Source organism: Ostrinia nubilalis, chromosome 2, assembly GCF_963855985.1.
Source record: "Ostrinia nubilalis chromosome 2, ilOstNubi1.1, whole genome shotgun sequence".
Classification (NCBI taxonomy): Eukaryota; Metazoa; Arthropoda; class Insecta; order Lepidoptera; family Crambidae; genus Ostrinia; species Ostrinia nubilalis.
The window spans coordinates 2,751,608-2,776,657 of record NC_087089.1 but is presented as its reverse complement, the minus strand read 5'-3'; the positions used below and the strand labels follow the sequence as shown (position 1 = coordinate 2,776,657).

General features: G+C 37.5%; 1 protein-coding gene across 1 annotated transcript in view; it reads left to right on the top strand.

The window, feature by feature from the left end:
• LOC135080069 (neuropathy target esterase sws) overlaps positions 1-25,050 on the top strand; it is a 65,060-nt gene continuing 40,010 nt past the window's right edge. Inside the window, exons 1-9 of the mRNA XM_063974748.1 lie at positions 1-195; positions 16,635-16,716; positions 17,233-17,444; positions 20,100-20,286; positions 20,579-20,724; positions 22,301-22,429; positions 22,733-22,813; positions 23,151-23,276; positions 24,258-24,359. Coding sequence (XP_063830818.1) covers positions 94-195; positions 16,635-16,716; positions 17,233-17,444; positions 20,100-20,286; positions 20,579-20,724; positions 22,301-22,429; positions 22,733-22,813; positions 23,151-23,276; positions 24,258-24,359 — 1,167 coding nt within the window. The 5' untranslated portion in view covers positions 1-93. The remainder of the gene's footprint in view (positions 196-16,634; positions 16,717-17,232; positions 17,445-20,099; positions 20,287-20,578; positions 20,725-22,300; positions 22,430-22,732; positions 22,814-23,150; positions 23,277-24,257; positions 24,360-25,050) is intronic.

The following is a 25,050-nucleotide window of genomic DNA, read 5'->3' as shown; positions in this document are numbered from 1 at the left end:
AATCAAAACTGCCAAACAGCTGACCCATTGTTGGTTCGGAAAACGCGAAATTTTGAGCAAAATTGTATTGCTATGTATTAATTAACGCCAAAAATGGACGTCGTAGGTTTATTGAATAATATAAATGATAAATCCGACATGTTTGCGGTCAAGACTTGGACATCGGAGTGGTCCAACAGTTTTCAAGAAAACCAGGTGCGTATTGATTTTTTCACATCATGTTTGTTACATTTTCGTGTATTTAAACTACGTTTTTCGAAGTTTAATGTAAAACATAATGTACCACCAACACACAACACATTATTTCAGCTTTATTTAGCCGGAAGTCACATTGATACAATAATAGAAATCAATACCCTTGAATGGAATTCCCGATTCCGTAATGTAGGTATTGTTTTACGACTTTAATTACTGAAACAACGTTACCTAATATCTAAAAGTCGAATTTGACTTTAAAAACATAATTGTTGTTATTTATTCTTAAAAATCGTACAATATAGGTACAATGCCTTTACCTTAACATCATGATTTAGAGAAATAGAAAGAATAAAGTTCATTTGCCATAAGATCTATATCATCAAATGGATAGTGGTTTTGATATTTAAAAAAAGAAGTCTATTCTTATTGTATCTTATTGGAATTATTTCTGCAAATAAGATTATTTTGACGGTTTTCATCAGCAAAGAGTTATCTTCTGTGATAACTACTGCTTCATCATCATCATTTCAGCCATAGGACGTCCACTGCTGAACATAGGCCTCCCCCAATGATTTCCACAATGGCCGATTGGTGGCGGCCTGCAACAACTACTTCTACTGAGTTAATAGTTATTGTAACATTGATTGAATTTAGCAATTGATATCACTATTGCGAATTTTTATATGAGAAGTATTTAAATAATTTTAATAGATAAGGATTAGCTACCAAGGCTAATGGATAATGCACTCATTATGGTACATTAATTAGAATGAATAGAGTGTTCTTATCACTGAATGTTAATTGTTTCAAAACAATCATTAATTGGCCTTTGTACAGCTATAGACTTTTTTCAGTTAAGGAAATAATTGAAACAAATATTAATTTTATGTTAAGTAAACTCATTCGACAACTAGTACAAACCAATTTCAAACAAAATATAATATTTTCAGTACATTTGTTATGGGACATTGACCTATCAGTATGAGTCGTTGAACTCTGACTTTATGACTCAGTATTTCACACAAAAGCATATTTCCGTGTCAGTAACTTATTCATGTATTTTTGCATTATTTTTGTTAATATTTTTTTAAATGAAATATTTTATAAAAAAAAAACGATTGTGGTAACTTTCTTTGATTGAAATGTTCACTGCACATTGTAAAAAAGAAACAATGGATTTGTGACATTAAACTTTATTTGATCTTGTGTGTCTTAAGTTCCCTTTGTCTGCAAAGAATAACGTTCAGTCACTACATGAATGAGTTATTGTTACGTTACAAGCGGATTAAGGCATGTTTTTATTCTGCTTAACACAAGAACAGTAATGATATATTTCTATCGTAATGTTAATTTATTATATCAATAATTTTAATAATTTATTTATTTATTTCTCTCACAACATAAATTATGAAAAACATTTCTTATAATATATCTGTTAAACTATAGATTGCATTGTGAGAGCTGGTGCCTATTGTAGATTTTAAGAAAATCTGTATTACAGGTCACCAGGCCCACTCTGCGGAATCTATTTTATTAAATAGTTATACATTTAAATAATTAGAAGATTCCTAGAGGTACAGAGTGTTGAGTTCTAATTAAATAGACAGGCTAAACAAAAAATAAAATAAAAAATACCATCAATCATACGTACATGATGATTCTGGCACATTCTGTGCTTTACACATTAATTATAACTAAAACGATGTCCAAAAGAAATAATTTATTTTATAATTATTTATTGATCTATAGCTAACTGGCCAAGAGTGCACAAATGCTTGTGTGCAGACAATTATTGCTTTATTAAACGTTAAAAATGTGATGTAAGCGATAAAATTTATTGTTTACCAATATTTTTATGTCTTTGTAACTAACGCCCGTATTCACAAAACGATACTTGCTTAAGTGAAGCAGAAAATCGAACGCACAGCGTTAAATAGAGCTCTGTGATAGTGACCCTGTGCGCTCAACAAGCACTCTGAGACCTCATTGTAATGTTTGAAAATACAGGCGTAAGTTAATCGATCAAGCAGTTTTGAGAAAATGGTCGTTAATGATCCGTTCTTCGTAAATGACGATTCGATTTCACGACATGCATTCGCCGTAATGTTGCTGACCCATATCGGAAGGGTGGCGGTTACGTCATTCGATGTAATGCCATTTGATGATACAGGGTGTCCCAAAAATGACATGCTAGACTGAGATAGCTACAGATAAACACAACACACAGCTTTATAGCAGCATTTTAATTTATTTTCACGCGACAACATTGGAACCTTTCAGTGACAGACAACCCTTGGTTTATGTATGAAAGTCTGGCATGGTATAATCTGACCGTTAGTGCTCTCTGAAGTAGGAAACCAAACGTCAACTTTAGACAATAATATCTAAGTAGTCCTCTAAAAATAATGACCTTCCACAAGCATTCGGTCTTGGAAAGTGATCAATGTATGCTTCCTTATCACATGCCGATGTTACGTTATCTCAATGCAAGGCCTATTTATTGCTGGGTGAATTAAAAACTAATTAGGTGTATTGGTATAAAAAAAATTTTTTTTTGTTTAGTAATAACAACCACTAGGTAGACCGACGATCTGGTGAGGGTCGCGGGAGGTGCCTGGATGCGAGCGGCGCAGGACCGGTCTTTGTGGAAATCCTTGGGGGAGGCCTTTGTCCAGCTGTGGACGTCTTTCGGCTGAAACGAACGAACGAACGAATAACAACAAAATCATTCATTTCTTTCTTCTTTAGAATTTATAGGAATTTCGCCATGTCTGAAGAGGGCTAAAATCTGGTCTGATTCTGTTATCACTCTTTTATTTGGATAAAAGAAAAAGAACAATACAAAATAGTGCAAATAACAACCACTTTCGCTGAGTGTTGCAGTTTTGGCCTTTCAGATAGGTCTGATTAAACAAACAGAAACTAATTCAGGTAAAAACTGTTACGTAGATGTTGACGACAGATATTTGTTTGCCGTATTCTCTGTATTAGGTAGCAACAAAGATTGCTTACTCTGGCAGAGCACTCAATCAGCAAATTGCTTATCTAGACATGACCAAGATTTTATTAGATACGTCATTGACCTAGCTTGTAAACATTCGCGATAGATTTTGCGTAATTTCCTTGCTGCTTGCGACAACAAAAATGAAAAGGCGCACAAGGACATCTGCGTTAGTTTAGTCTTTGGTTAAGTTCGATCGCGTACGGTCGTTTTTCCGCATCGCGTGATCGATGCGTTAGTGGAAATCGTGCCTTATTGTTTTGAACTTTTGGTGCAAGTTGGAAAAAAAAGTTGTATTCTTGGATATTATGATACAGTGGTTGAATGTGGTAGGTCAAATTGCACTTAATGGGTATACATACATCACTAAGGAGTTGTTTTTGTTGTGAAAGTATAAAATGTGGGGTGCGAAAATTAATTTCCTAATGACTTGTTGCTGTTAATGACTAAAGATAGTTAATTACATCCTTAATTTTCAAATTACATAATTTTAATTGTTATTATGATTATTGATAGCGAATTTTGTTTCCTTTTTTTGGAGAAAATGGATGAAGAGTTATTTTAGCTTAGAGAAAGCTGCAAGTGATTTTGAAATATGCCTTCAGTTTTCCAAGCCACTTCAGATACTCCTATAATACAATTAAACAGCTAGACGTTAGATTAAAACTAATTAAAATTTAAATTAACAGTTTTTGTGTCTTCCACAAGGTTACAGTCTTCTCTATTCATTTTATTTTTATAACTTTCTGTGGAACGACTGGAAGATATCGCTTTCCACCGACAAGACTGTCCCTGTCACTGCTTGTCTTGTGTGGTCTTCAATTAACACTTTCCCGGTCAGAAACCCAGACACTATAGAAGTTTAATTGTTATTACTGCTATAGCAGTTCACTGTCGCGGAAAGTGTTAAGAGCATTATATTTTTATTAATCTATTTAGATGATCTTTCAAAGTAAATTAATTAGAAGCTTAATCCAATTAGTGTAATTTGATTCAATGACAGACCACAGCACATGATTCTAAACACTGGCACTTAATATCATAGTAATAGGTGTTCTTTTGCAACAGAAATGTATGGTCTGATGGGCTGTTGATTGTACTTAGCTTAGAACAATTAGAGCTAATATTTACAGATTATTACAGTTAGTTTTTAACAATGTTATAAATTGTAGTTGATGTGGCGTATCTAGAACATCTACAAGACAATATATCCCGCATCGATCTATTCTAGATCATTGCACAGACAATATTTCAATTTAATTGTCAGATCATTATATTTTGATGTAATCAATAAAATTAATTATGGCAGTGTCAAATGTTGACCTTTGCACGTGGTCTGATTGCAATAATTTTATGATAACACTTTCTTTGTCCCATCTTAATCATCGTGTGAGTAATTGAAAATTATGTCATAATTTTACAACTTTTGTCAGACTTTCGGCCGAATACTGAAACGCCATTTAAATATTTGACGGCTTCTCAAATAGTTAAGCAGCTCCTAAACTTACATTTCGCATACTCAAAACAATATCTGAGCAGCTCTCAATTTTTAAGCACCTCTCAAATTAAGTTGCACTTAAACGCCACTCAAATGAATTTTCGCATACTGAAACGCCATTCAACGCTAAGCATTACTCAAACAACTGTCAAATCGTCTTAAGCAGCTGTTAAATTTGAGAGTGCTTGTGCGGTATCTTAAATCCTATTCTTATACCTAAATCGACCTAAATAGTGGTAAATAATGTGTGTCATCGTTATCATTTCTTTCGAGCCTCGAGGAAATACCTAGATCTAATCGCAGGAACGCAATAAGGTTGAACGCTATTGAAAAATATTATTATAATGACATGCAATTCCGAGCGAGGTTCCGCGTCTCTAAAGAAACGGTGTTGTTTCTGGATTCATAATTTGGAAGCTCTTTGAAACCCCTCACCTAACGCCATACAACCAGTGGACCAAATACTTATTATAACCATGGACCTATAAAAAAAGGCGGACGGAACTCGCGCTACAACAAAACTGTGACGCAAAATTTTGGCGTTTGTCTATTGTGTGAGTGAATTTAGGGATGCCATGTTAGCCAAAACATTTTACCCATTTATCTTAAGAAAAACATAGATGGGCAGATATGTTACTTGGAAATGTAGACGAAATTATATCGTGCCATTTGAAAAGGATGAAAGATGAATACGTTGAGGTAGACGCGAAATTTTCAAATTTTCTTACTTTGTTTGCAAGTCAGTGTCAGGTACGATTCACGCAGTTACAAATGATCAATCTTGTGTACCTACGTAATCATAATCTTATGTATCATCAATATTATTATCTCTGATAGATTTTAACATACAACCTGACACTGACTTGCAAAAATATAAGGTGTTATTTTTTGTACTGATCATACTTTACCAACGCATCTAATAAAATCATACAAATACAACCCAAGTGTTTTTAAAAAAAAATTCAGGCTAGTTTTCGAGTAAAACGACAAAGAATGTTTCGAAAAAAATAAAAAATAAATCATCCTTTGAGCGCGGTGAGTATTCGTTTGTACGCACTATCGTAGTAGCCGGCCGAGGGCAACGACCTGCCACGTGCCGCGCCGCGTGAGTCGGCCATATTGATATCGCTCGCTGCTGCCATGCCAGTCGCTCCGCGCCCACAGCCCGCGCCGAGCCGCCGATCGGCATGCGGGAGCGCAACAACATAAATAATCGTCCCAGTCCGTCCAATGCGCCCAAACGTATTGCAGTGTATGTGTGATTTATTACAATGCCGCGCTTGATCAATAACAAAACGCAGGTGAAATTATGTTTCGGGCACACTAACTGGCCGACGAGAAACATTGACGAGTCGAAAACCTTCATTGCTTGTTTGGAGCCGCGCAGCGCTTCAGGGAGCGCAGCCGTATCCTGACTTGACGAGATTCCGTGCGCTTCGAGGACGAAGTTCTGGATTTCAATTTCAATCACCGGCACAGTGCTGGCGGTACCCAGATGCGAGCGCCGCAGACGGCGGCTTTTGCGTAAAAATACGGAATGCCTTATCAAGGAGTTGTTGCCAAAGGGCCACGACCGCGACCTAGTTCTATCGATGGTTATTGCGGAAGTCTACCTAGGTACATACCTACAGTGTGATTTGGACAGATGAGTGCTTGTTTACGCGAAAGGGACTTTTTCCGTAAAAAAGTTAGTGCGCGAATTGTGAATACAACATCCGACGTGGTGTCTAGTGAACAGCAAGCAAGTGTGCAGCCCGAAAGCATTACCTCAATTCGATCGTGGCTAGATTAGACAGTGCAAGACAGTGTTTACGTGAACATTCAACAAAGGCTTGACGTTCAAAATGTATTGTGATTAGTGTAATAATAACCTAGGAACTTTAAATAACAACATTCAAAATAGGTAAATGTGTGAATAAGTAAAATCAATGAATCTAAAGTGTGATGGCAAATCATAATTTAGGAATTAAAACCAGGAAAATTGATCAGTGAGTTTTATTTACAACACATAATCATATTCAATATTAGGGTGCATTTCCACTGACGCGAAGCGAAGTAGTGATAGGTATGTACCTACCTATCAATTTTTTATTACGTCTCTAAATAAATTGCGTAGGCATTACGAAACCGTAGATATTGAATTCCAATTTCTATCCTTTTCTAAATTTCTAGTTTAACGCGGATGATTCGCCTCGGTTCGTTGGAAAAGTCCCCCGCTATTACACTAATGAAAATACACTTATTTACCTACTTATGTAGCTAGATTTTGTTTCTCCCAGCGCGTAGTACCTATTAACATGACGTAACATCGTACATACTCACGAGTGATAATTTTTGGTAACGTAGGTTTAGTGTAATCTAACCTTTATGTGTGTGAACGTTGAATGAATGCGCGCGGCCATTGTTCGTACTCGTATGAATGAAATGAGTAAAGAAAGAGAGAGAGGCAGTGAGTGAAGACAGGATGGTTGTAAAAATAATATCTTTTTTTTGTTAGGAAAAGTAAAAACAAAAACTAGCCTGAATTTTTTTTTTAAAACACTTGGGTTGTATTTGTATGATTTTATTAGATGCGTTGGTAAAGTATGATCAGTACAAAAAATAACACCTTATATAAGAAAATTTGAATTTCGCAGTTCTACGCCCTAGGGAAGGATCAAATCTGCCTACGAAAATATATCCCATTAAAACACAGTTATTATGATAAATTATTTTATTTCAATAGTATGCGTAATAAACACCTAAAAAGTCTTAAAATTATAGATTTCCCACTTTTCGGGTAATTTTCCCACGTAAATAACTGAGAACACTGGCCTTTGACGTATTATTTTGTCGGGTGATTGACGTTTGATTTTAATATTTTAATGTTTATAAAATCGGGGAAATAAGTGATTAGATTATTAGTTTACCTGTGAAATGTGATTCCTTGATTTTTGTTCGTTCGATCAGAACGGTTTTTACACAATTTCACCACGCAAGACATGTCGTATTTGTGTTTTTTTTTCGCCGCGTAAATGTGTCAACTGTGTGAAGTTTGCACTCGAAGTGGTGTATCAGGGTATGAATGTGTGCGTGCCGGCCTGTACGTACAGGCGAGCTGGTATATCCTAATGTCACAGTATTTTGTTGATAAGAATCCGTCCGACTTTTTTTATAGGTCCATGATTATAACCCTACTGTTCTACGCAACGGGAAGTTATGAACGTGTACTAGGTGATATCTTCCACATCTAACAACCAACTGTGCATCGTATAGTGCACGAAGTAACAACCAAAATAGCTGCTATGAAACCGCAATACATAAACATGCCTATTTCTGAGGAATAAGGGGACATCGCATAAGTAGCAGCATTTCCAAGAGTTGTTGATTTGTCAATTTGATGCTCTGTCAACAATGATAAATGTCAATTGTGGTTACGTTTCGGTCCACGATCGCCACTTAATAGATTTCAACAATAAAAAGTATCACCTTTAAAATTATTTTTTTAATCCTAAATAAAAATGCAAGCAATAATTTTTTTATATGATAAAACGAGATTTATATAGCTATAATAGAAACTAAAAATAAACTGTTCTATGTTAAGTTGATTGAGTATATTTCCATAAAAGACAATACATAACCAAACGATGCTGCGTGTAATGGATAAAAAACGTAAAGTTATCATTTGTGTAAATGAAAACATACTTTTTTTGGTAAATGTTGCCATTATGTAAACATTTGAGAGCTGCTTAGCTGATCACGGCTTCAAATCCGTTGAGTGGCGTTTGAGAATACCATTTAAAATTAAGGGGTACTTAAATGGCAATGCCAGATTTTGTATGGAAGGTGGCGTCTTTTTTTTTTCGCGCGGCCATCGACCAAACTTTGTTTTTTGATTACAAAATAGTGTAATAAACCAAACATACTATGGCATGTATACCTCTAAACTCAGTCTGAACTGAGTTACGAGCATTAGAAGTTTAATTATTTTCATACTAGATTTGCTTTTTGCGCGCAAGCTTTGTAAGAAATTGCAACAAAATATTGCGCTATTTTTTATTGCGCTGATTCTGCTGCATACTGATGTCTGGAGCCTTTAATGGATGGTATTGTTTGTTTACACATACAATGTCATTATTTTGTTGCAATTTCTTACAAAACTTGCGCCCAAACAGCAAATCTAGTATGAAAATCATCAAACTTCTGATGCTCGTAACTCAGTTCAGACTGAGTTTAGAGGTATACATGTCATACTAAGTTTGGTTTATTACACTATTTTGTAATCAAAAAACAAGGTTTGGTCGATGGCCGCGCGAAAAAAAAAAGACGCCAATTTCCGGCATTGTCTTTTAGGAGCCCGTCAGCTGAGTGAAGGATTTGAGTAGTGTTTCAGTATTCGGCCGTAAGTGATATCTTCCACATCGAACAGCCAACTGTGCATCGTATAGTGCACAAAGTAACAACCAAAATAGCACCTCTCAAATTAAGTTGCACTTAATGCTATGAAATCGCTTTACATAAACATGCCTATTTCTGAGGAATATGGGGACATCGCAAATGGGTTTAAGGCGATTAGAGTCCTCAATGACCTTGGGCGTTTGACCTTCACGCCGCGCGAAACACCCGCGCACCCCGCACGAAAACTTCGATTTGACACCGATCAAAATTACACGGGCATAGGTAGATACAGAATAGAAGCTCTTTTTTCATGACATTACTGCCTATTATTTTAAACTTGAATTGATGAACCTTGATATCGGTGTCATTTAACTCAGGCGTAATTTAATAAAAATAACACAATCCATGAACATTTTGTACGGGATATTTATTTTTTTATTTTTTCGTAAATTTTCTAATGTTTTTGTCGGTTCAGCCGTTCTTGAAATTTGAACATGTAATGTAGGTAACTTCGGGTGGAATCTTGCAAGCTGAATTTGTTAGACCAACTTCCTGACGACAACTGTAGGTATTGGAACACATAGTAGTATTGTCTATGGTTTAAAAAAGCAAATGTTTCTTCTTTTGTCTATTGTCATTCTCTTTGTGTCACTTATGAAGAATAAACTGAAAATGACAATCTCGTCTTTTTATTAGAAATCCTTCAACAACTGATTGAGTTAAAATTTTGTATATGTTACGGTTAATGTGATAAATTGAAAATTATTAATAATAACCGGTTATTATGAATAATTACCGACAGTCGCGGTAAAAGTGATAAATGAATCACATTTAACAGTGATTATTTAATAATTCAAGCTTAGTACTAACAAATTTCATAAAAGAGAACAACATCTTGTGTATGTGCTTGTGTACAGCCAAACTTTTCAACGTTTTGATATCATATATTAATATATTTGGCATAATGAGTTTGGAGTGTTTCTTGCATAATATTACTTTTCCATGATGCCTATAACATAATGTTTTGATTTAAAGTGAAAAATAGGTTAAGGTGCGGCGGGGGTGGCCCTTGGGCCACCCCTAAGCCGCCTATTTAGTTTTATACACACATAAATGACCTCATATTAATCACATTTACCAAATCATGTGGTAATTATTCATAATAAACGGCGATTATTCATAATTTTCATATTTATCACTTTGACCGTAACATATATATGTTATAGTCAAACCTCGAAGTTCCGGCACTCCTAGGTTTGACTAGTCAATCCTCAGGTCTGACTAGAAGACTTAGTCAAAGCCCAAACATTTCGGCCTTTGACTATAGAATGTTAGTCAAATCTAGGAGTAACTAATTTGGTCAGGCAAAGGTCGAAACGCAATTTAATGAAATCGGGGTTTGACTAGTCAAACCTCAATTAAGACTTTAAACTAAACTATAATTAATTCTGATCTCGAACTTATTGCATAGGCGTTACGACAGTCGGTTTTCACGCGCACGCGCAGCTCTCTTTAGGTGAAGGTACGAGTAACTAAACTTATACAATACTGAGGTTGTTTGTCAGTGTCTCTAGATCGATCTTGATTAATTAATAATTACTAATTTTTAGGGATCTGTTACCTAAAAGGATATAAAGAGTTTAGACCCTATTATTATGACTTCGCTAAATGTTGTCTGTCACCAGGCCCGTATCTCATGAAAATAAATAAATACTTAATTCAATAAAATACTTCAATATTTAAGAAGGGCTCCCATACAGCAAACGTGACTTGTTGCAGTTTTCTACTCGATATTAAAACGTAAACAGCTGAACCCTTGAAATATTCACATAATATTTAGTTGCATATCTGTTTTAAAAATAAATCATAAAATTAAAATAAAATTAATATTTATGGGGGGCTCCCATACAACAACAAAGTCTCACGGAACCCTTCGTGAGCGTATCCGACTCGCACTTGGCCGGTTTTCTATTTGCCGTCTACTTTTGACCGAGTCTGCCAGTCGTTTCTAGGATTGACTAGGCAAAGCCCGAAACAGATTATTTTAGTTTCGACGTTTGTCTGAACATTTTAGGCACTTCTAGGTTTGACTTAGTCAAAGGCCGAAATAAGAATTCACTTCGGGGTTTGCCTGAAGGCCTTGGTCAAACCTAGGATAGCCCAGTCATTCCGCGAAGAGACTGCGTATCGACCTTTGACTATGACATATACATGTATCTAATTCGGATGACAATGCAATATTGTGATGACATGGAGTCGATCTGATGATAGAGCTGGAATGCCAGTGGCCCCATAGCAACTCCGGGATTAAACGATTCCATCGAGTTTAGGCTCGTTTGATTTGTATTTATTTATTTATATAAATATAAGTAAGTAATATTATGTAAGTAAGCTACTTTAAAAATCACGAGTACCTACCTACTTCAATTCTGAAAGGCAAACAGGGTCTGATGATGGTGCTGGAATGTGGCCGTAGGAATAGGCTAGTTTCTTAAAAAAGCACTTTTAGTCCGTCAATTACACTATCAAAAAATATTGGACACGGGATATTTTTATTTGTCAACAAACAAATAATTACGAAGTTATGATGCGATGAAATTCCGCGTGACGTCACAAATCGCAACAATTTTAAGCACGCCTTAAAGTCATGTGCCTCTTCTGAACTTTGGCGCGCTTTATCTCTTTAAATTTTCATAAGTTTAAAAAAGAGAAAAATACATTTAAAGTATTTTTTTGGTAAGTTAACCGACGGACTAATGCCCGTTTTCACCATCAATACCTAATTTTTAAGTGACCCCTATGGTAACAATTAACAGGAATTTTGTGGTCATAGGGGTAACTTAAAAATTAGGGATTGATGGTGAAAACGGGCATAATTCAAACTCTTGCTTTACCCAGGAAACATCCCTATTCTTCGAAATTATTACGAGCTACATAACGAAAAATCTTTGCTACTACGCCGCAGCAAATTCCGCATCATAAATAAAAAAATAAATTAAAAGAAAAAACCTTTTTTTTTAAGTTTTTGTATGCTAATAATTTTAGTTTCATGACATGCTCCCAAAATTCATCATCTTATAAGAGGATTTCAGTTTTTATCGACGAAACTTTTTAATTATTATAGCCTATAGGTACGTTTCATGGTTAGGTAATTTAGGGAAGTTTATTTGCACTTAACATGAAAAATATGGTATCAATGTACTGTGTACCTATGCACCTTCAGTGGCAACAACAAGGTCTATTGAGTACCTATAGTCTACTAAAGGCATGAAATAAATTAATTTTTACCAAAAATTAAAACCAACTCCAAAACGAATCACCAAAAGGTAGGCTGTCCTGTCACCGACTCCGAAAATATCAATCATGATATACGGGCATTTGTAATCAGTATCCACATTTTTTAATAAGCTCTATAGAACAATAATTTATCAATACCACTTTATCTTATTTTTTTTAACTGTGGTATTTTCGCGAAGAAACATTTGAAAATCTAATTCTAAATGGCCCGAGCCGAGCCTAAGTATGAAAAATATAAATTGTTTTCTTCACGTAAATCGATTAAGTTACTGATTCTGACTCGCTCCTAATTTGGCTACTGATTGCAAAGGCCTAGTAAATAAATAACGGAATATATTTTCAACTTTTACTTATCTAGTGCCGTTTTTTTTTGGAGTCGATTTTTTTACACTAATAGATTCTATTTAGGTAGATAATAGCGTCCGAGCATGCCTTAATTCAATCGTATCGTCTGACTGAACGTGCTCTATGAACAACTCTGACATAAAAACTATTGTCAAATAAAGACTAGGTTGCACCATCTTATTTTAAATTTGACATAAGTCAAAAATCCGTCAAACTCCATACAAAAAAACACCGGTTATCGCCAAAGCTACGGTCAAAGTTAGGTCACGTCAGGTGGTGCAAATCAGCCAAAGAAAAAATTCATTTTGATCGCTAATGTCAGTTTGCAGCGAGTGACACAACCTCCTCGTCTGAAGGCCAGCGGCCGACTGCCGCCCGCACCCCGCGAAGGCCCCCTCAACAGCAAAACGTTCGGAATTTATCAAAAGTAAAATTTATGAATGAAAGTAATGTTCGATTGAAAAACGCAACGTGTCATTTAAAGATTAAAAAATTCCTAATCTATTCGTGCAAAAATCTTTTAAATTAACATAGCCGTTTTGGAGGAGTAGGGAATTGAAGTAAAAAATCGATGTCCCGTATTTATTTTTTTAATCCAAAACAAAGAGACGTAGCGAAAATTCAAACGTCACAAATGTAGTCCTTGAACTGTTGTATAACATATATTTTTTTCAACTATTTCTGTCCAGCAGTAAAAGAGGAGTAGGCTTTACAAAATGCCCATTTGACGCGGATTGAGGACTCTAATCGCCTTAAGCTATAGCAGCATTTCCAAGAGTTGTTGATTTGTCAATTTGATGCTCTGTCAACAATGATAAATGTCAATTGTGGTTACGTTTCGGTCCACGATCGCCACTTAATAGATTTCAACAATAAAAAGTATCACCTTTAAAATTATTTTTTTAATTAAATAAAAATGCAAGCATTAATTTTTTTATATAATAAAACGAGATTTATATATAATAGAAACTAAAAATAAACTGTTCTATGTTAAGTTGATTGAGTATATTTCCATAAAAGACAATACATAACCAAACGATGCTGCGTGTAATGGATAAAAAACGTAAAGTCATCATTTGTGTAAATTAAAACATACTTTTTTTGGTAAATGTTGCCATTATGTAAACATTTGAGAGCTGCTTAGCTGATCACGGCTTCAAATCTGTTGAGTAGCGTTTGAGAATACCATTTAAAATTGAAGGATACTTAAATTTAGGAGCCCGTCAGCTGAGTGAAAGATTTGAGTAGTGTTTCAGTATTCGGCCGTTTATCCCCCAGTTTCTGAGTTGGGATTTTTAGCTTTCTAAGCCCTTAACTTCATTTTTAAGATTCTAACTAATTAAGGGGTAAGACTGCGTCGTCATAATAGGCGTGAGATTTAATATTTATTTCTTTTTCTAACAATGAATCAACATTTAATCAAGCCGTTAAATCTGAACGTGACGAATGGAAAGAACACAAATAATACATTTTTCGATTGCATCTGAGTAAAAACCTAAGCATTTGGATTATGGAGTCCAATTTACTAACCATTTTGACACGAAGACCATGAATGTTATCAATATGGGAACATTTTAGCTAATAACAACTAAAACATTCGTGACTACACTCCAATTATGTTATTTTCTATGTTACAACAAGATAAGCTATTGTGCATGCACAGTTGCTTATCAAAATAATGTTGCCGATCACGAATATGATTTAGTGTTGCTATTTGTGTCACCAGTCATCGATATCGACATTTCTTCGTTACCACTATGTATTTCTATACTATTTATTGGGTTAGTTAATTGATTCATGCCTGCACAAATTGACAGCAAGATGTATTTTTAGTGGATCATTTCGTTCGTTCGTATCAGCCAAATGACGTCCACTGCTGGACAAAGGCCTCCCCCAAGGTTTTTCACAATTAACGGTCCTGCGCTGCCCGCATCCAGGCTCTTCCCGCGACCTTTACCAGATCGTCGGTCCACCTAGTAGGAGGCCTGCCCACGCTACGTCTTCCAGCCCGTGGTCGCCACTCGAGAACTTTCCTGCCCCAACGGCCATCGTCTCTACAAGCTATGTATGTGCCCCACCCACTGTCACTTGATTTTAGCAATTCTGCGAGCTGTCGGTTACTTTGTTCTCTTAAAAAAAATCAAAAGTGACGTGAGTATATCGCGAAGCTTCCCGAACGCTCTCGGATGAGTTGGATTCGACGATTGACCTCTTTCTCGAAGTTTCACCTACCTAACCTCGAAGTTGGTTCATTTATTGAGCTAATACTACCTAAGCTAAAGTTTCAAAGATATACATTTAATTTGGCTGTATTTATACTGTTCATAGAATAAACACTATGTATAGATAGATGATGAAAAGGTTCCTTGTATCCTAACGTAACTCGTGACAGTTTTTATTCCGCTCCCGCTCTGCTCTTCGTAAAGTAAGGACGTAGTACACTAATCAACCCAGAAAGGGATCGTAACTTCGTAACCGTATCAACTCGAGCCTCGAGGAAAGCAAAGTTTTGTATGAAAAAGCTTTGTATGAAACTGCAACGCACACTTATCCGCACTGTAACGTAAACGCCTCGCGTCGCGATTGACTGCTCGCGAAAGGCAACGGTGTTGATCCCTTTCCGAGTTGATAAGTTTTCTCATTAATGTAACTTTGTCTACCTGGGGGGTCTACTATCGATACTTCGGCAACACTAGTAGCTATCTACTATCTACCCACGCTGTGACCAACTGGCTGACCACAAAGAGTTTTCGGTAGATCACTCGTAATTTTATCACAAAAGATACTTGATATGGGGTCGATGACTCGTGGATCAATTGGTGGATTAGTCGGCGTCACGTACGATTTGATGACTCAGTAGTTCAGTACGCTCTGGTGAACACGATTTCAGGATCATGATTTAAAATGATTTTATACAAAGAGTCAAAAATATGTTAAGCTTCTAGCGACCCGAGACCATGAACTAACAGGAAATCGTGAATTTTGACAATATTTTATAAACTCACACCCTGTATAGTTATTGTGATGCCAAGCTCTTCCATTTGCATTCAGAATGACGTGAATTGACTTGTCCTCTTGCTACAATGGCCGTAGCTACTATCGACGGAAATGCGATATTTGACAACAATAGATCACCCTGTATAGTTATTGTTATGCCAAGTCTTTCCAAATTCTCTGCATCACCAGTTGGCATTCTGGATGACGCGCAGCAATGCTCGTGAAAACTTTGCCCCGTGGTCATGAACTAACAACCATAACAATATTTTATAGACACACTGTATTGTTATACCAAATTTTTAAAATACTACTGTAATACCAGCACAGCAAGTACAGTAACATTTTAAATAACGCGTCCGTACCTTGTTGCAATGTCCGTGGAAACTTTTCCCCGTTTGACCATGAACTAACAGCAAAGACGTGAATTTATACAATATTTTATACACACACACCCTGTATAGTCATTGTAATGTCTGCATTACCAGTGGCATTGGGAATGACGCGTGATCTTGGTGCATTGTCCGTGAAAACTTTGTCCTATGACCATGAACTATAAGCGGAAAATTGAAAGTTAATTTGTAAACTTTGCTCCTTGTAACTTTGTACTCCGTGGCTTCATAGCAGATAGATACTTATATCAATTATGTATTCCATTGCTAAATATTTACTTGTATTTGTGAAATAAAACTATTTATAGAACACACGCCCGTATTCACAAATATTACTATGAGGTCTCACAGTGCCTGTGGACGCACAGGGTGACACACGAACCAATCACAGAGCTCTATTGAATGCTGTGCGTTCGCTTTTCTCCTTCACCTGCGAGGGTGAGAGTCATGCGATTGCTTCAGATGCTATACCTGTTTTTCTTATCACCAAAATGTTATTTAATGTTCTAAAAATAACTTTCTTTGTCCACAGTTGCTATGGTCCTTCTGCGGGTGTCTACTGGTGTCTGTGCTAGTCGTGTTTTTCTACTACTATAGGAGATGGCGGTCAAAAGGTAAGAATATTTTTGTATGCTTCAGTTAATGGTAGTTCACTGATGATTCTAAACAGAAAACAGTTTTTAGCCTAGTCAGTCACTAATGATCGCTAAAATGTTTGACATAAAAAGTTACAAAATGTCGCAAAATCTATCCTTGATTCATTTGTTAATGTGTTACATAGAAATTAGGTTTATGAGTCCAATGGCCTTTAAATTTTGTCCATTCCTCAAGTGCCTAACCTTTAGAAGTAATAAAAAACTAAAGGCCAAGTGGTGTGGGTAACGGGGTGGGTGTATATTATACAGGTCTGAGAATCTGTGTAAGGGTAGTTTCACTCATACATCTCTTCAAAAATTCGTTGCCTGGACCTTTCAACACAAAAAAGACGTTTTTTTACTTCTAGCTAATATTGTATACTGTTTATGATTATACAGGAGTGTGATCACGACATTGTTGACAAGATCGAATTAACGACCCTTGAAGGAAACCAAGCTATTGTCGCTACAATTTATTTGTCTATCATTTATCAGAACTATCAGGCGGCGTGGGCGCAACGGGCGCGGCGGGGGAGCCAGCCAAGCGTTTCCGCAAACGGGACAAGATGCTGTTCTACGGTCGAAGAATGCTGCGCAAAGTCAAATCCATATCCAACTCGGGGCAGGGCAGGAAGCGGCGTGCCGTCATGCGCTTCGCCAGGAAACTACTGCAGCTGAAGAAGGAATCGGCGCCTGAGCAACTCAAGGTCAGTCTGACAGACGCTGTGCCAAGCGTTCAAACGCGACAGATGCTGTTCTGCGGATGGAGGATGCTGCGTAAAGTCAACGCGTAAAGGCGCCTGAGCAACTCAAGGTTAATCTATCATTAGACGCTATGCCAAGCGTTCAAACGCAACAAGATGCTGGGAGGCTACTCCAAGACGTTGTTCACGTAGTTTCGGGTCTATCTGTCACCGTCGCTCATGCTGGCATCTTGCTATGCGTAAAGGATGGCAGCATTTGAAACTTCGAATCACTTTTTTCGGAGTACCCCCCTGTTCTACGGGCGGAGAATGCTGCGCAAAGTCAGTAAAAAGATAGTACGTTAGTTAAAGAAGCAACTCAGCTTTGTCGTATTTATTTTCCTAATTAGTTACCTACCAAAATTTAATTTTAGGCCGTATCACTATGAAACATCTTTATTTGCCTGATAAATATAGAGACTTGGCAATCGCACGGCAAAATTAAAAGTTATCTACCTAATATCAATTAAGATTGTGTTGTGATATGCTTGACTTGAATCTATACTTAAGTTTGAATTGAGTTTTGAGCGTCATTTTATAGTACAGGATACAAATATAAGTAGGTGCTCACTGAAACCTGTTCAGGACCACTTTAATTTGGTACGGTCTATTTCTGTAGATCTATGATTGATCGTAGATTCAAACTCAAGTGTTGTTTGTAAGACATTCTCTCTATTTATACCAGGTGGTTGACTATTAATGAACAACTCTGTTTGTAAACAACTACGCAGCATTATCCATAATTAATTATGCCGCAAAAACACCACATTCATTAGAAATTATATGAATATGTTAATTGCTTGGAACGACGGAAGAAGCACGTTACCTTGACATAGCTATTTGCTATTTGCCTTGCACGGTTTTGCCCGCCTTATTCGGCAATGTGTGACTTGCTCGGTTTGTTCAGTTACGGCTTTGTGAGGGCGTAATACATGCGTTGTTTGTTATTTACCTTCATTTACTAGCTTTTGTACGCGACTTCGCTCGCATTTTGGTCTGGTTTATTAAAGTAGACAGTTGACAGCTGATTTGTCTCTATCTTCTGTTCACTCTTTATTTGTCTTTTGAAATAAATGATCATTATTAGGTTCTAGACAACTTCTAAAAACGACAGCGACCGTTTGCCTCTAGTTTCATTAGTACAGTTGACTGCACTCACACTACACAATTTATCGCAAAGTCGTATCTATTACAATCACATAAGATGCCGCTCTTAAGCTTGATATTGTGTTGTCGTTTGTACAAAGACTGAACTCTGCCTACTAAATCAGGAAGGAGCCAGCTTCAATCATTCTAAAACACTATAGCATGTCAAAACTAAAACAAGACACGACAAGGTCTCTAGCAAATATATTGCCAACAGCCGTTGAACCGGCGTAGTAAATGGTCTTACAATAGCACTTCTATTACATACACAAATATGTTAATACGCGTACATAATACAAGCCCGCAATCCTATTTATAACCATTATGTGATATGAACAGGTGATATTGACATTTGAAATACCTAAGACGATGTTTTATGCATTAAATGGGTATAAAGGGCAAATGATAAACCTGTCTAATTAGTACCTATGTGCTATTTTGATGTATGAGCAATGATATTAAGCCGCATAAGCAGGTGGGTATAGTAGAGTGGAATATGACCACTCCCACAGTCCCAGTATTCCCATAAATTTTCCCATAGATTTACATGCGAACATCAGGCCTTCCAAACCAGTCTGGCCAGCGTGGGGAGTTTAGGCCAAATCTTCGATGTCCCTATCGTACCTAAATGAGAGAATCGTGCTCGTGCTCGTACACCTGCAGACCGGAGGTGGAATTGTGTAAAGCAATCGTAATCATTTGACAGTTGTCTATGACAGACAGCTTCACATCACTATCGTTCAATCTCATTCGGTCTGCGCGCGCGTTCACTCTTCCATTCACAGTATCGCTCTCTCGCCTATCAGCCACCGAACCGGCTTGACGTTAACTCGCAATTTATTTCAATGTAATATTGTCCAAAGTACAATAAATTCTCAAACTCAAGAATGCATTTTATTAAGTAGTTCTGCGTGAACAACAGTTTATAACGTACGATAAAGTCAGTTAAACAAAGCGTTTGACAGAATAATTTATTAATTTGACAGAATAGTTTAACTGACTTTATCGTACGTTATGAACTGTCAAATGATTACGATTGCTTTACACAATTCCACCTCTGATAATGATGCCTGGGGAGTAGTAACCACGAACCGGAAAACGTAATGTACCTAGCGCACTGCAGGCTTCCACTCGGTGGACTGATGATCTTGGGAACGTCGCGTGAAGCACCTGGAGGTAGCCATCGCAGGACTGGTCGACATTGGGTTAAAACGGACGAACGAATGATAGCGACGAAAGAAATGAAACAATTTATTTAATTTTATTTAATTAACAACAATGATAGGGCTGAGTGTGAGTTTATATCAAACGTCCTCACTAGTGAGCGCGTTTAAAAAAAAATGAAAATTTTAGTTCTTGAAAGTTTCCGCTAGGGGCGCTGTACAATCCGTCATAGATTTAATGTCATTTTTTACGAGTCTGCGCCGAGTCTAGTACTTATTATCTAACAATTGATTGGATGTTCTTTTCCAGGTTCTGGAGCCCCCAGCGGAATATCTAGAAGAGGACCTGACGAGTGACGACCGAGTGCCCCCAGACGCGTTGTATATGCTGCACAGCATCAGAGTCTTCGGCCACTTCGAGAAGCCGGTGTTCCTCATGCTGTGCAAACACACAGAGATTTTGAACCTGCCCGCTGGGTCTTTTTTGTTTAAAGTTGGTGAGTGGTTTTGAAGATACAGTCAGACTATACATTTTTGGTGTAAAGGAACACTTGAGATCATAGCAGACTTATCAAGTCGGAAAGGGACGCTGACAACCGCGAGGCGAGGCGTTTACGTCACGGTGAGGATAAGTGTGTTTGTCTTCACTTCATAATATTTCTGTAAATGTCACCCCTCCCGTACCGCTCCCATACCCCAGTCACTGACTCGGTTAAGCGCTAGCTATTATGTATTCTCTGGTCTATCCTAAAAATAGCCTTTAAATAAACAAATACATTCAATTTCCAGGTGACACGGACGAAAATGTATACGTAGTGCAGAATGGGCGCGTGAACGTATACATCACGAACCAAGATGGCAGCAGCTTGTCTTTGAAGATCGTACGTGCAGGGGAGAGCGTCACCTCCTTGCTGAGTTTTACCGATGTGCTAACGGTATGTGTGTGATTTCGCTAATTTGGTACGAAATATTAACGGGAACGAGACGATAGTTCTGTAAGGCTTAGTTTAGCCACCTTATTTTAACCATAACATTATCGATAACTGGTGCTTTTTGTATGTAGTTTGACAGATTTTTGACGTTTGTCAAAGTTATGTGACTATGAAACATGTTGAACTTAATTATTATCTCTCAATGAGGATCATTTCGATTTTTAGCTGTGAATGCAGATTTATAGGTCTAAGAAATCCTTAATATACAGTCCAAAAATTTTTGTTCTACGACAAAAATTGACGAAGTTATGGCCAAATTACTAAAAAAGTTCACTGACCGCCCGGCGCGGGACCGATGACGTCACTATATCCGATCCGAACGCTGCTGGCGTACTGCGTGGATAGAAAATATTTTTTTCTAGCCAAACTATCAGTTTTAGAGAAAAACTTGTTATGACATTTATTCATCAGAATAAAGTAAGCTATCGATAGGTATTTTTTTTAAATAGAAATTGTGAGAAATATCGCAAAAAATCCATACGCTCATACGATTCAATGGAACGCGGAGACGCGATTAGGGTCTCCGCGGTGGTATATTTGGCGATTTATTCAAATAAAGTGTTCATAAGTGTTGTTAGAGTCATATCTTCGTCCAAGTAAAATATAAAAATGTATAAATATTAATTTATTTACTTCTAACAATAAGTATAGCTGAGGCAGATACACTCTGCCTAGGTTACAAGACATTGCTATGAAGATCATTTCGATGTACACGCAATACCTACCTGTTATTTAGTTTTTCTGAGTTAAACCTACGTACCTCTATTCGCCGTTCCCATGGGCGGGCCAGCTGCTCCCTCCTGGAAATCTATTTAATCTTAGCCTAGAAGCTGGGTATGACTCCCCCGTCCCTCTCCTCTCCCCAGGTCATAAGCTGGGCATGACTTCCCCCTAGCCTAGGCCAGAAGCTGGGTATGCCTGGGAAAGAAACTGGGTGTGACTTGCCTCTCCCCCCCTCTTACCAAGGCCAGAAGCTGGGTAAGGCTTGCCTCTCCCCCCAGGCTATAAGCTGGGTATGACTTATCCCCCCCCCAGGCCAGAAACTGGGTATTAGCACTCATATTATGTATTATTATGTTCAATACAAACAATCATAAAGTTACACTCATCCCAACCGCGTCTCCGCATTCCATCGAATCCTATAAAAATGTGGTTTTTGGACATACGATACTTATTTTTCACAATTTTTATTTTTAAAAATTACTGGTCGATAGGTTACTTTATTTTGATGAATAAATGTTATTAAAGTTTTTTTCTAAAACTGATAGTTTAGCTGGAAAAAAATATTTTCCATCCCAATAGTACGCCGGCTGCGCTCGATTCGGATATAATGACGTCACGCGGCCCTGCGTACGTTGTCTTTTAGCGGCAAAAACGGCCTATGTTTATTACTTAATATCTTCGTAAGTAATGGTCCGATTTGGATAATTCAAAAAGATATATCTTTCTTATGTCTTAAAGATTAACGTAAATACTAGTTTTATTGAATTTTCTACAACAGTACTGATCCTCATTCTAGGGTCATTCACAACCATACAAAACAGTCAATGCAAAGGCGTTAGAAGACTCGCAAGTGATCAAACTGCCCATGAGAGCGTTCCAAGAGGTTTTCAAGGAGTACCCTGACATATTTGTGCGCGTTATACAAGTGAGTATCATTATTCTTGTCCCTATGTTCCATTCGTTCGAGATTCGGACCCATTTGATTCGCAGGACCAGGGTTCGATTCCCATAGGGGTCAGAAACAGAATAATCAGTTTGAGTTATTTAGCCTGTGCTCATTATTATCTGAAAAGATAACGTCCTTAATGTGTCGACGGGTCCTTAGTATGTACTGTGAAAAGTGTATTGATGAAAGAAGGCACGTCAAATAAACAATTGACCCTTATGAAGTTGTAATATTTTTTTAAATGTATGTATTTATTATTTATGATGTTTTCATGGTTTCCAGATCATTATGGTGCGACTCCAGAGGGTAACATTCACAGCTCTCCATCAGTATTTGGGTCTGAGTGCGGAATTGGTCAATCCGGTAAGAATTCATAAAGTTTTTGGATTGTTTTACTTAATAGCTTGGATATTATTTTGATAGCCTAGACTTTAGAAATAAAGTTATCATATTGCAATATCACCTTTGATTGAAACGCCCTAAACTATTGTCTTATTCAAAATATTTTGTTCTGGCTCGAAGGACCAAAATGTAGGGGCCTCGACCGCTAAACGATGAAATTAGAGTACATAGTGGACTGTGTTTATTTGAAAGCTAGTCGTCGGTGGCGTTGGCGGCCGATCGCCGCGGGCCGAGGGCAGCCGAAGATGCCCGATCAGCCATTTTAGCTAATTTAATTCCTGAAAATTTTTTGTGACAGGGCCGCGAAAGACGTCGCCCAATGACAGTGGCGTCGTCCCCCGGCAAGACTGGCAAGGTGACAGTTGACAGCAGCACGACTATGCATTCGCCGCACCACAGCGAGAGAACAGTGCCTGAACACGTGGTAAGTAATCTGTTTTAGTTTTATTGTTTTTTGTCCCGTAATCATTCGAAGGAAACAACAAGTAATGTTTTGTTTTTAGCCCTTTTTTACCCCGATCATAACAGTACTAGCAGACTGCCGACTTTTTGTTGGCCGATAGTTGCGTCCGATTCTAATTTGTATGAAGAATCGGCCAAATCAAATCGGTGTAATGTAATGTGCGCACTTCCATACATGCCCATACTGATCACCCGCCCGACTAAACTATCGGCCGACGAAAAATCGATGGTCTGCGCTTAGGCTTAGTGTGGATTCGACCAAACAAGAGTAAATATTAATCTCAGAAATACTCAGAATAAATCGTCAGTTTAGACTTACTTCACATACTGAAACTGTCAATGAGCCAGTATACCAGGATAAAGTTTGGTCGAATCGGGCCTTAGTTTTATTGTTCCTTTTTGTCCCGTAATCATTCGAAGTAGGCCACAAAAAGCAGCCATGTTTTGTTTTTAACCTTTTTTACCCCGATCATAACAGTCTACCGACTTTTTGTTGACCGATAGTTGCGCCCGATTTTAAATTGTATGAAGAATCGGCCAAATCAAATCGGTGTAGTGTGCGCACTTTCATACATGTCCATACAGATTAACAGCCCGACTAAACTATCGGCCAACTAAATATCGGTGGTCTGCGCTTAGGCTAAGCCATATATTGGCCACAAACTATAAAACATGTATATTCGTTTCAAAACATGACGTTAGATGGCGCTAACTTAGTTCTGTGATTGTATGTGTGTGAGTCGAGTTAGAGTTAGAAATGTGTGAAAATAATGTGGAGTTTGAACAAAATCTCCCGTGAATGTGATGTTTTCAGCATTACTATTTTGTGATCATTCAAATTCAGGTCCCCTAAATAATTATCATAAAGACTAGAGTAAGGGATTCCTGCTACTTTCATTATTGTGTTGTTACTATAATATTGTGTGGTTTGGTGTTATAACAGCATGCTCAGGACGGCAACCACCAGACGTCGTCGCCGATACACATCCAAGGACGCAAACCCAGGCCCGACATGGTTCCCGATATCACGTCCAACACTCCACAGGTTTGTATACCTTTACAGATCGATTCATCCACGAAGACGCGCCCCACCCTTCTTCCGCTAATGTTTGAGTATTATCGGTACACGCTAAATTATCCATGAGTGCACACGCACACTGCAATAATGACGCTCGGATTGCTCAGATCAAACTCCCCGCACCCCGCGCTTCCCTCGACCAAAATTGGTGGGGCGCGTCTTTGTGGATGAAACGATCTATACTACAAGGATCAGAGCCACACAACGGTTCCTGTTGGTATAGTTCCAGATTATCTGTCATTGCTTGCTGATTACCAGTAAATTATCTGCCAGATAAGTTTCTAATGTGCTATCAGACATTTTATCAGCAAGTTGTGATACTGGCTCTTTACCAGACCTAGTGTTAATGAAATAAACCTGTGAATTCAAAAGGTGTAGTTTATCTGACAAATAAGCTTCTAATATGCTATCAGAGATTTTATCCGCAAGTGGCATTGCTGGCTCTTTACCAGACCTAGTGCTAAAAACTTTGTTGCCTTCTTAAGGCTTTAAAACTTATTAAAACTGTATTACATAGCATGTAGTACATACATTACTTGACCTTCACTGGTTGGGTTTTTATTGGTGGTCAAGCTGTAGATTCTGGCTACACAGTACACAGAAGTTGCAGCAGTGGGAACAAGAGGTGGGAATTATCCCGTATGTAGTACATAAGTAC